General features: G+C 46.3%; 1 protein-coding gene across 3 annotated transcripts in view; it reads right to left on the bottom strand.

The window, feature by feature from the left end:
* The window catches only part of ift122 (intraflagellar transport 122 homolog (Chlamydomonas)), a 163510-nt gene extending 150907 nt beyond the window's left edge, over positions 1-12603 (bottom strand). Inside the window, exons 1-4 of one of the 3 annotated variants that reach the window (XM_052017942.1) lie at positions 12414-12603; positions 8432-8498; positions 4094-4178; positions 943-1021 (exon numbers count right to left, since the gene is read on the bottom strand). In XM_052017942.1, coding sequence (XP_051873902.1) covers positions 943-1021; positions 4094-4178; positions 8432-8498; positions 12414-12472 — 290 coding nt within the window. In that variant the 5' untranslated portion in view covers positions 12473-12603. The remainder of the gene's footprint in view (positions 1-942; positions 1022-4093; positions 4179-8431; positions 8499-12413) is intronic. The other 2 variants (XM_052017940.1, XM_052017941.1) reach the window with 2 other exon arrangements.
* Positions 12604-13280: the final 677 nt, after the last annotated feature.

The raw sequence follows: 13280 nt of genomic DNA, 5'->3' as shown, positions 1-13280 counted from the left end.
AACACACACAAATTCTGGAAGAACTCAGCAGGCAGCAGGTCAAGCAGCATCTATGGAGGGAAATAAACAACTGATGTTTCAGGCGAAGACCTTTCATCAGGATTAGAAAGAAAGAGGGCAGGTCAGAATATAAGTGGGGGGGGGGGGGGGGGGGGGGAGAGATAAGGAGCACAAGCTGGTGGGTGATAAATGGAACACAGGTATCTGGGATCCTTGTTGGGGCCAAACTGAGAGGCCTGGAAACAAAGCTGGAAGACACGTGGCTTCACTTATCAGCTTGTGTTCCTCCCCTATCCCTAACCTTTTATTCTGGCTTCTGCCCTCTTTCTTTCCAGTCCTGAAGAAGGGTCTTAGCCTGAAACATCAACTGTTCAGTTCCATCCAGAGATGCTGCCTGATCTGCTGATCTCCTCCAGCATTTTGAGTGTGTTGTCCCAAGAGTGCCAGATTACCAGAGTTTTTTTGTAAATTGGATCTGAAGCCTTATCGACAGGGTTCTTAGCTGAGTTAGTGTGACTGCAGAAATGATCAGAAACTGAAAAAAATAAATCACCCCCACTGGTTCACTTGCTCATCGTGAAAAATAACCAATCTGCAATTGCATAAAAACTTCTCAGCTCCCTTTTAGCCATAATAACATTTTGTCAATTACAGGCAAGGAAATATACAAGAGGAGAAATGTAACATATTTCAACAAGAGCTGGCAGCAAGCTCCCATCCTCATAATCGACATTTTCTCTGCCCTAGCTTGTTCTTCTTACCCACAATTGCTAACAATATTTGGGGAAGGATTTTCATTTTAGTTTCTGTTTTAACAAGGACCCAGAAATTAATTTAATAATATTAACAATTAAATTAGAATTTGGCCTTCATTTTGATATATTTCCAAGAGTTCCACAATGTTATTCTTATGTGTAAAAGACATCAATAAAGACAACTCACGTATACTTCAAGATGCCTTCTAGTTTGGAGGTCCAGATAATAATACTCTTGTCAGTGGAACCTGATGCAAATCGCTTACCTGGTATAACCATAATCAATTCATTAGTTCAAGAGGAAAACTATAAATTAATAAAATTGTTTCAAATTTGAAGGTTCAGAGTAGCTGCTGAATAATAAACTAATGTAAATCATAGGCAATGTGTCTGGTCACCAGTGGCAATGGCTGAGCTATCATTGATCAAATTCCCTAAAGGACATAAAATATTAGTCTTTCAATTGTGCACCTGGCCACTACTGCCTCAGCAATATAGGTACAAATCTAGAAGTTTAACCCCTTGCATAGCAACAAAAAAATTAAAGGATAGTTGGGGCGGCTGTGGTGGTGGAGGAGTTGGGTGGTAGGGCTGAAGAATGAAGAACAGAATGGGAATTTGAAATGAAAAGAAAAATGGCAAGCCAAATTCAGGTTCAGGGGACCCAAGTGGTTCAATCTGTAGTGAATTAAAATTTTGCTTAGAGAAATCATTGGCACATTACAAGAGGTCACAGGCCATGTGTTAGAAAAAGACTAGTTTAAGCTCCAGCTGTTGATCATCAACCAGGATCCCAGCTAAAAAAAATGTATATTTACATGAATCTTTAGAAAACTGAAATCCCAAATGGTTGAATACCCTGCCACCTCACTATTTGGACTCACATATGGTAAACAAAAGTTACTAATAGTGTTCCAAGAACACTGTGGGAAGCTAGAGAAGAAATTGCAGGAGCTCTGGCTGAGATACTTGCATCATCGTTAGCGACGGGTGAAGTTGCAGAAGACTGGAAGGTGGCTAATGTTGTGCCTTCATATAAGAAGGGCTGCAAAGAAAAACCTGGGAACTATCAATCAGTACACGCAGCATCTGTGCTAGAAAGCTTATTAAGAGGGGATTCTGAGGGATAAGATATACAAGCATTTGGAAAGACAGGGCTTGATTAGGAGTAGTCAGTGCAGCTCTGTGAGTGGGAGATCATGCCTCACGAGTTTGATTGAGTTGTTTTTGAAGAAGTAACCAAGGTGGTCAATGAGGGCAAAGCATAGTCTACATGGACTTCAGCAAGGCCTTTGATAAGGTTCCACATAGTAGGCTGCTACAGAAAGTTAGATCACATGGGATCCAGGGAGTGCTAGCCAATTGGATACAGATGGTAGGAAGCAGAGGGTGATGGAAGGTTGTTTCTTGGACTGGAAGCCAGTAACTCGTGGTGTTCCCCAAGGGTCAGTGCTAGGCCCATTGCTATTTGTCATCTATATCAATGATTTGGACAAGAATGTACAAGGCATGGATTGTAAGTTTGTAGATGAAACTAAAATAGGTGGTGTCATAGACAATGAAGATGGTTATCAGGATTTACAGAGGGATCTTGATTAGCTGGATAAGTGGACAAGGAATGGCAAATGGAGTTTAATTTGGATAAGTACAAGGTGTTGCATCTTGGGAAGACAGATGAGGGTAGGACTTCCACAGTGAACAGTAGGGCCCTGTGGAGTGTTGTAGAACAGAAGCATTTAGGAGTACAAGTACATGGTTCGCTGAAAGCTGCATTGCATGTAGACAGGGTGATGAAGAAGGCTTTTGGCACGCTGGCCTTCATCAGTCAGGGCACTGAGTGTAGAAGTCGGTATGTTATGTTGCATCTGTACAAGATATTTGGAATATTGTGTTGAATTTTGGTCACCCTGCAATAAGAAAAATGCCATTAAGTTGGAAAGAGTGTGGAGGAGATTTATGAGGATGTTGTCGAGACTCGAGGACTGAGTTATGGAGAGCGGTTGAGCAGGTTGGGACTTTGGAGCACAGAAGAATGAGGGGGTGATCTTACAGAGGTGTATAGATAGGGTGAATGCATATAGTCCTTTTTTTTCCAGGGCTGGGGAATCAAGAACTAGAGGGCATAGGTTTAAGGTGAGAGGGGAGAGATTTAATAAGAACCCGAGGGGCAACTTTTTCACCCGAGGGTGGTCAGTACATGGAATGAGCTGGTTGAGGCAGGTACATTGACAGCATTTAAAAGGTACTTGCACAGGTCCATGGAAAGGCAAGGTTTAGAGGGATATGAGCAAAACATGCGGAAATTGGACTAGCTTAGATGGGAATCTTAGTCAGCATGGACCAGTTGGGCCGAAGGGCCCATTTCACCAGGATGTTGCCTGGATTAGAGAGTATGGATTATGAGGAGAGACTAAAGGAGCTAGGGCTTTACTCATTGGAGAGAAGGAGGATGAGGGGAGACATGATAGAGGTATACAAAATATTAAGAGGAATAGATAGAGTGGACAGCTAGCACCTCTTTCCCAGAGCACCAATGCTCAATACAAGAGGGCATGGCTTTAAGGTAATGGGTGGGAAGTTCAAGGGAGACATCAGGGGGAGGTTTTTCACCCAGAGAGTGGTTGGTGCATAGAATGCGCTGCCTGGGGTGGTGGTGGAGGCTGATACATTGGTCAAGTTCAAGAGATTGTTAGATAAGCATATGGAGGAATTTAAGATAGAGGGATATATGGGAGGAAGGGGTTAGATAGTCTTAGGTGTGGTTTGAAGGTCGGCACAACATGGTGGGCCGAAGGGCCTGTATTGTACTGTATTGTTCTATGGTCTATGGTTCTATGGTTCCGTGCTGTATTACTCTACGATTCTAAAAGAAAACCACACTGAGGTTTAGTGCAGACTTCAGGTGGTAAACTCTGTACATTTACTTTCCATGTATGTGCCCTCACCTCATTTTCTGTATAGACAGCACTGCTGACTGAGACAAGCAGTAATAGAATGTATGCCAAGTGAAGCTGATGAAGTTGAGATAATTGGGAGAAAATTATACACTCTTAAGTCATTGACACTGATACAGGTGGGTGGCACAAAAGATGGAGGGGAGGGGTAGGGAGAGGGAGGGAGGAGAGAGAAAAAAAATGACCTAGCAAGAATTATATTGTGGAAGAGTGTCTCAAACTTGTATCACTTTTTGCATTCAAAATGTTTCCTAACCACTCCTGAAAACCTGGTGTTAACTTTTAGACTATGCCCCCAATCCTAGAGCCCTCAACCACCAGAAATACTTTCTTTTCATCTAACCCATGAGTCTATTCTTCAAGCACATGAGCTTTGCCACCTACCATCTTTAGCATAGGCGACACAGTAGACTGTGTCTCGGTGCCCTTTGAGTGGTTGAATGAGAGTTCCATCAGAAGTGTCATATACCTAAAAACAGAACATGGCATATTTTACATTTCCAGCATTGTTCTCTTGATCTTTACTGTCAATGGCATAAATTCAATGTTGCAAGACCAGAAGATCTCCATCCATACCTTGGAAACTACAAGTAGAACATAGTGACAGATCAGACCATCTCTATACAGTAGCATGCACATGAATACAAGAAATTTGAGTACTTGATCTTGCAATGCCATTCAGTAAGATCCTGGCTGATCTGATCTTTGGCCTCAACTCCCATCTTCCTACCCAATCCTCAGAACTCTCAAAACCTCTGGAGTCAAAAAATCAATGAACCTTGAATGTACTTAGCAAAATAACCTCTCTGAAATTGACAATATCAAAAGAATTACAACCCCCAAGAGAAGAAATTCATTTTTACATCAATATTAAAAAGCAACCTTTTTTTTGTCCCCAGTATCATATTCTCACAGCAGGGTAACCTTGCTGCAACATCAACCTTGTCAGTGATACAGTTAGTAGAGCTGCTGCCTCATAGCTCCAGTGAACCAGGTTCAAACCCACCCTCAGGTGCTGTGTGTGTGGAGTTTGCACATTCTCCCTGTGACTGCATGGGTTTGTTCGGGGTACTCCAATTTTCTTTCATATCCTGAAGATGCGAGGTTTGGTAAGTCAATGGCCATTGTAAATTGCCCCTAATATGCAGGTGCATGGTGATATCTGGGAGTTAATGGGAATGTGGGGAGAATAAAATAGAATTAGTATAAATGGGCACTTGATAGTTGGCACAGACTGCTAGGCTCAAAGGGCTGTTTGCATGCCCTTCAGAACTTTGTATAGTTCATAAAATCAATGGTTACCAAGCACAAGGAAACCATTTAGCATATCATGTCCATGCCAACTCTCTAACAGAGCAACTGTTTAGTTCCATAAACCAGCCCCTTCTCTGTAGTCTTGCAAATTTTTCCTCATTTATCCAGTTCCCTTTTAAAGCCTACAATGGAATCTGTCCCTACCATATCTTCAGGCAGTGAATTCCAACTTCCAACCACACTCTGTACATCATCTCAGGAATAAATCTAATGCAAGTATAGTTTTTTTTTGAAAGATTAATATTTCTAGTGTTGTCTCACCAAAATGACATAGAACTGCAGCGAGTCTTCCTTATTCTTGTACTCCATCCCCATTGCAATAAAGACCAACTTTCCTCAAGAGAAAGACACCCAATCCAGATACGGTTTCTAGAGATCATCACCTGTCATGCCATCCTTATGAAATTTTGTTTTATATATTCAATTAGTTTAGGCTTTTTGATAACTAACTTGTTCTAGAAAGTAACTTGTCAAATAAAAGTTAGTTTATATTACACCTCTTTTAACCAGTTAAGTTTTACCAAAATATACTGACACTAAACAAAATGTAAATGTTACTTGGCTGAACTATCATAAACCATCATCAATGGAGGCACAAACTAACACCTCCTTCTGTACAACAAAATTTAGCATTGCAAAGTTGGTAATTTGTTAAAGTCGCACTCTGTGCATCACCTAAAACTATTTAATTATATGCACCTTCAAGTATAAACTGAATACAGCGCTGAAGCAGATCATCTCCAGCCAGACTACAGGCAGTATAAACAGAAAATAGTGCAAGAGTAAGTCTTTTCCACATATTGCTTTCAATAACAAACTCAAAAGCAGAACTGGTCATCTCTATCCATAATTTAGATTGCTAAAATTGAATCATGCCAGAGCAAGACATCACAACCAGTACTTCATATGACCTTGAATTCCTCCAGGTTCCATATGTGTTATGCTTGTGGTCCCACCTCTAAATTTTTTTAAAAATTTTATTTACAGCATAGTAACAGACCCTTCCGGCCCAACGAGTCCGCGCCGCCCATTTTAAACCCCAAGTTAACCTACCCGTACGTCTTTAGAATGTGGGAGGAAACCGGAGCACCCGGAGGAAACCCATGCAAACACGGGAGAACACACAAACTCCTTACAGACGGCGACGGGAATCGAACGCCGACCGCTGGCGCTGTAATAGCGTTGCACTAACCGCTACGCTACCGTGCTGCCGAAGCTAATTTCAGAAGGTGGAAATGTATTTGCAGAACTTGTTCTCACGTTAAACAACTTTCTTTCAACTTCACTCACTTTCTCCAGATCAATGTTGTAGCTGCAGGCACTCGTATGGGCTCAAGTTAACACATGTCTTTTTGGGGATACATGGAAGTCTTTGTTTCAGTCCAACTTGGGCCAAATCCCTCAACTCTTTCTCCAGTCCATTGACAACTGCATTGGCGTTGCTTCTTGTGCTTATGCAGAGCTCGAAAATTTCATCACTTTTGCAGCCAATTTCCACCCTACTCTCACCTTCAAATGGCCCATCTCCATTTCTAGACCGCTCCATCTCACTGGATAGGCTAAATATCAACATCCACTACTAGCCCATAGACTCCAACAGCTATTTCCTCCTACCCTCCCTCCTGCAAGGATCCCATTCTATTCTCTTAACTCCTCCATCTTTGATGACGAGACATTTGGCACAGGTGCCTCGGAAATGTCCTTCTTAACCATGGCTTCCCCTCTACCATTATGGACAGAGCCCTTGACTGCATCTCATCTATGTCCCATGCCTCTGCACAATACCAGTTCCTCTGGTCCTTACCTTCAACCCCACCAGCCTCCACATCAAACGTGTCCTTTCTAATTTCTGCCAGCTCCAACAAGATTCCACCGCTAGACACAGATTCCCCTCCTCTTTCAGCATTTCACAGGGGCTGCTCCCTTTGCAACTCTCTTATCTGCTCTTCCATCCCAGCCTAACACGCCACATCGTATGGCACCTTCAGGAAGTGCAACACTTGTCCTTTCACCTCTTCCTTTCCCACCATCCAGGGGTCCAAAGAGTCTTTCCGGGTAAAACAGTGATTCACTTGCACTTGTTCCAATCAAATGTAGTGCATTTGGTGTTCACAATGTGACTTCCTCTACACTGGGGAAATCAAATGCAGATTAGGTGATCATTTTGTGGAGTGCCTGCACCAAGTGACAGGAACGACCCTGAGGTTCCAGTTGCATGCTGTTTTAATACACCATCCCACTCTGTTTTGTGGCCTCCTGTACTCTTACAAAGAGACTAAATGTAAGCTTAAGGCATTTTTTTTTAGTTTTATTTACAGCGTGGTAACAGGCCCTTCCAGCCCAACTAGTCCGCACAGCCCATTTTAAACCCAATTAACCTACCCGTATGTCTTTGCAATGTGGGAAGAAACCGGAGAACCTGGAGGAAACCCATGCAGACACGGGAGAATGTACAAATTCCTTACAGACAGCGACGGGAATCGAACCCCGATCGCTGGAGCTGTAATAGCGTCGCGCTAACTGCTATGCTACTGTGCAGCCTTCCAGACAATATTGAACACTAACTTTAGATAACATGCTCTTTCCTTCTATCTAGACAAGAACTATTTCTGCCTGCCATCCCTTTTTCTTTCCCTCTCTGTGTATAGTCTGGCCTGCTGAATACATCCCACTATGGCAGAACCACATCAGCACCAATTTACACAACCACAGTATCTTATCTCATCTGCCACAAGTTCGCTCTATCAGAGAAATTCCCTTGGTTTCACCAATATTTCACTGCTACCCAGACTAACTTATTTCTCTCTTTTCCTGTCTGAAGGGTCCCTCATCTGAAAGATTAACTGTTTGTCTTTCTACAGATGCTACCTCACCTGCTGAGTTTTTCCAACATTTTTCATTTTTGCTATTTTACATCATATTGACTCAGTTTTTTTGTATCCCACACACACCCCTAATCTGCCGTGCAGGTCCCACCAATGTACCATTAACTTATTATACCTAGAAGCTTCATATGCTGATAACTGTACCCATAAAGCCATTTTGACTCATTCTATCACAGACACTACCTTTATTCTACACCCCTTTTCCCCTATAGAAAACTAACTTGCATCTCTTTCTTCCCTGAAGAGAAGATTGTGACCATTGCAGATGCTGCCTGACTTGCAGAGTTTTTCCAGCATTTTCTGTTTTTGTTGCAATTCCCAGCATCTGCAGTTTTTTTTGAAATTCATTTTTTGATTTTCTTTTCTACAATCAATTCCTTGAAGTTCTACTACTGCCTTGATCTGTGTGGCAAAACACCAATGAAAATCTGACTTCCCATTAGAACTCAACGAAGAAGGGTCACATGAAATCTACTGGGGTGTATGCACGTGAAAGGTGAGATGTCAAAATATCTAAACGTACCAGAACTCTGTTTCCTGATGCTACTATCAACTGGGTTCCATCTGGTTTGAATGCTATATCATAAATACTGTGGAAATATAATAGAACATTCTTTGTTAATTTAGGAATGAATTAATGCAAAGTAAAATTCATGGATTGATCAATGATCAAAAACAGAATACAGATAAATTTAGTTGACTACCCAGAAAAAAAGGTTCCTGTCCCAAGTGTATTGCTAACCCGCTTCTCCCCCCCCACAAACACAATTCCTTTGCCCCAATGTATAAACCTTACCTCTCAGCTCACCTATTCTCTACCTAGTATATTAAACTAATGCCGCCTGCCAATCCATTTTCAGCACCAAACTTTGGTATATTCTGCTGCCTTGGTGGAGTGTGACAACCATCCCATGCTTTGCCACCCCATCATTTTCCATTCTATTACTTCGCCCTTTACATGGCCCCAGGTTAGATAGTTTTGATAAAAGAGTTGGAACGTACAAGGCCATAAAGTTACTGTTTGTAGTGGGATATAATTCTGCACTAATTATCCACAATACAAAGTTGATACACCCCTTCACAGACTTTATCAGCAAGTGTGTTGAGGACTGTGTACCAAAGAAGACAATACAGGTGTTCCCAAACCTGAAACCATGGATGAACCGGGAGATCCACTCCTTACCGAAGTCAAGGACTGCTGCATTCAAATCAGGTGACCCTAACCTTTACAAGAAATCTGACATCCACCATCATGAGGTGCTTCAAGAGGCTGGTCATGGCACGCATTTACTCTAGCCTCCCAGACAATCTCAACCCACTGCACTTCACCTACCACCGAAACAGGTCTGCAGTGGAGGCCATCTCCCTGGCCCTACACTCATCACTGGAGCATCTAGACAGTACAGACATCCATGTTAGACTATTGTTTATTGACTACAGTACTCCAGCCTTCAATACTATAATTCCAAGCAAACTCGTCACCAAACTACGAGGCCTGGGACTCAAAACCTCCCTCTGCAACTGGATTCTTGACTTTCTGACCAACAGACTGCAATCAGTGAGGATAGGCAGCAACACATCCAGCACGATTATTCTCAACACTGGTGCCTCACAAGGCTGCGTCCTCAAGCCCTCTACCTATATACTCATGACTGCATGGCCAGATTCTGTTCTAACTCCATCTACAGGTATGCAGATGGAGATAGAGAGTTTAGTGACATAGTGTCATGACAACAACCTTTCCCTCAACATCAGCAAAACAAAAGAGCTAGTCATTGACTTCAGGAAGGGGGGCAGTGTACGTCAATGGTGCTAGGGGAGGCGGAATGGTGGGGAGCCAGATGTGGGAATGGGAAGGGGAGGTGAAATGGCATGCAACGATATGCAACTGGGAGGTCGGGATGGCCATTGCAGACAGAGCGTAGGTGTTCCGCAAAACACTCACCTTGTCTACGCTTGGCTGTAGAGACCAAATGCAGTAGATGGGGTTTGAGGAGGTGCATCTGAATTTTTGTCCCACTTGGAAGGGCTGTTTGGGTGTCTGGATGGTGATGAGGAAGGAGGTGGAGGGAAAAGTGTTGCACCTCCTGTGGTTGCAAGGGAAGTGCCGGGGCCAGGGAAGGATGAATGAACTGGGGAGTCACAGATGGTGGTCCATTGGGAAAGAGGGGAAGACGTGACTGGTGGTGGGATCCTGGTGCAGCTGAGGGAAGTGACAAAGGCTGATGTGCTGGATGCATAGGGTGAAAGAGGACCAAGGGAACTCTTATCTCTGTGCTCTCTGGTTGGAGGGTGAGGACAGAAGTCCAGGTAATGGAGGAAATGCAAGTTAGGGCTCCATCAACCGCAGCAGAGGGGAAGCCACATTTCTTGAAAAAATGGGACATTTCAGATATCCTGGAGCAAAAAGCCTCAACAGAAAACAGATGTGGCAAATAGAGAGAAGCTGAGAAAAAGTGTCCTTACAAGAGACTTAGTGGGAGGAGGTGCAGTCAAAATAGTTGTGGGAGTCAGTGTGTTTTAGTGAATGTCAGAAGATATTTGTCTCTTGAGATGGAGACAGAATGATCCAAAAATGGGAGGTGTAAAAAGGTGAATTTGAGGGTAAGGTTGAAGCTTGACAAGTTCCACACTTGACAAGAAGCAGCACCAAAGTGGTCATCCATGTAGTGGAGAAAGTGTTGGGGGATGTTGCCAAGGTAGATTTGGAACAAGGGCTGTTCCATGTAGTCAATGAAAAGACAAACGTAGCTAGGACCCAAGTGAGTGTCCATAGGTACACCTTTGATTTGTAGAAAGCAAGAGAAATCAAAAGAGAAATTGTTCAGGGTAAGAACAAGTTCTGCCAGGTGGATGAGAGTCTTAGTGGAGGGGAGCTGTTGGATCTTTGTTCCAGAAGGAAGCATAGAGCCCCAAGACCTTCCTGATGAGGGATAGAGATGTATAAAGATTGGATGTCCATGCTGAAGATGAGGCAGTAGGGACCAGGGAATTAGAAGTTGTCAAACTTCTGGTGCAGGGTAAGAAGGACCGGACAAGGGGAGACAGGATATTGTCAAGCTATGAAGAAATAAGTTCAGTGGGGCTAGAGCAGGAAGAAATAATGTGTCTACCAGGACAGTACTGTTTGTGGATCATCAGTAAGAGATAGAGAGGGGCACTATCAGATTGGAAACCATGGAGAGAAGATTTCCTGATGTGACAAGATCTGTGATGGCCTGGGAGACAATGGCCTCATATTCATTAGTGAGGTGACGACACAGGGAAGTGTCCGAGAGCTGCTGTCTAGCCTCTGCCAGAGGTCAATCTGACAGTTCACAAAAGCACTGCCCTTTTCAGCGGGTTTGATGACGAGCATGGGATTGATGTGAAGTCAGTGGAGAGCTGTGCGTTTGGACGGGGTGAGGGAGTGCAGGTCAAGGTGGTTGATGTCTTCTCGGCAACAATAGATGGAAAAGGTCAAGGGGGTGTAAAAGGCCAGAAGGGGGTGTCAATGAGGAAGAGGAGAGTTGGAGACAAAAGAAAGGGTTATTGGTTAGGGGTGAGTAGAAGTAGGCACGGAGGGGGAGGCAATGGAACAGCTTGACATCATGACAAGCCTGGAAATTGTTGAGGTGCCAGCACAGGGGTACAAAAGGGTGTGCAGGGTGCACTCCCCTCTGGCCTTTTATAGTCTCTTGATCTTCTGTATCTCCCCCCACATGTACTCCATCTGACTCTGATCTCCCCACTATTCAATTTACTACCCCTTCCCTCCGTGACCCCCCATACTCCCCATCTCCCCACCTCTACCCCTTACACCCCCATCCTGTGTGCTCCCCACTCCTCCTCCCCCCCACCACCGTGTGCTCCCCACTCTCGTGGCACTCTCACCACCCCCGTGTACTGCCCTCTAACCTGCCCTTACTGCTCTTCTCTCCCCCCATGATGTCCCTCTCTCCATATACTCCCCTCCCCGTTTACACTCCTTCCTTCCTATTTACCCCGTGTACACTCCTTCCCATCTCGCCCTGAACACCCATCCCTTCCCTCACCCCGTGTTTTCCTTCTCCCCTATTCCTCTCCCCACTGTGTACTCACTCATGTGTGTACACCCCCTCGCAGTGTACATTCCCTCCCCCCATGTGCATACCTCTCCCTCCCTCTAATCACCCCATCTCACCACCCTCCTCCAATCCGTACACCCCTCCCTCCACTCCCTCAATCACTCCCTCCCCTCTACCCCCACCTCCTCCTCTCTCCACCCCACCTCCCTTCTACCCCCTCCTCCTCCCCTCTATCCCCCACCCCGCATCCCTCTAGTCCTACTCCCACCCCCTCCCACTCTGCCCCTCCACCCCCTCAAATCTCCCTTCTAGCCCCCTCCTCCACCCCCTCCCTCCAACCTCCACCCATCTCCGTCCTTCCTCAGGGCTCCGCCTGAAGCCTGTTTACATTAGAAACCACTTAGCAACGGTTGCGGGGGAGTGCGTGTGTAATCCGGATACGGTGCCGACTCTGCTCACCATTGCTCCACCTTCTCCCGGTCGTGTACCCGGTCAATCCAGGTGGGGACAGCCCGCATGACGACCGACAGTCGGGAGCACCGGAGCCGTTGCTCCGCTCTCGCTCTCGCCCTCCCCTCACCAACGGCGCCACACGCCTGCGCACCCGCCCGTGCCAGACCCCGCGAGAGTTGGAAAGAGCGAACGTGATTTACTGGCGGCGAGAGAGCAGCACGATCGGAGGTGTTCTGGTGGGTAGTGGGGGAGGGGAGGTAGTGGGGGGGTGAAGGGAGGGGGAGAGGAGAGAGGGGGAGGGGGGGAGGAGAGAGAGGGGGAGGGGGGGAGGAGAGAGAGGGGGAGGGGGGGAGGAGAGAGAGGGGGAGGGGGGGAGGGGGGGAGGAGAGAGAGGGGGAGGGGGGGAGGAGGGAGAGGGGGAGGGGGGGAGGAGGGAGAGGGGGAGGGGGGGAGGAGGGAGAGGGGGAGGGGGGGAGGAGGGAGAGGGGGAGGGGGGGGAGGAGGGAGAGGGGGAGGGGGGGAGGAGGGAGAGGGGGAGGAGGGAGAGGGGGAGGAGGGAGGGGGGGAGGAGGGAGAGGGGGAGGGGGGGAGGAGGGAGGGGGAGAGGGGGAGGGGGGGAGGAGGGAGAGGGGGAGAGGAGGGGGAGGGAGAGGGAGAGGGAGAGGGGGAGAGGAGGGAGAGGAGGGGGAGGAGGGATGGGGGAGGAGGGAGAGGGGGAGGAGGGAGAGGGGGTGGGGGGGAGGAGGGAGAGGGGGAGGGGGGGAGGAGGGAGAGGGGGAGGAGGGAGGGGGGGAGGGGGGGAGGAGGGAGGGGGGGAGGAGGGAGGGGGGGAGGAGGGGGAGGGGGGGAGGAGGGAGAGGGGGAGGGGGGGAG

This window comes from Pristis pectinata, chromosome 6, assembly GCF_009764475.1.
Source record: "Pristis pectinata isolate sPriPec2 chromosome 6, sPriPec2.1.pri, whole genome shotgun sequence".
Taxonomy (NCBI): domain Eukaryota; kingdom Metazoa; phylum Chordata; class Chondrichthyes; order Rhinopristiformes; family Pristidae; genus Pristis; species Pristis pectinata.
This window is presented reverse-complemented; position numbering and strand designations above follow the sequence as displayed.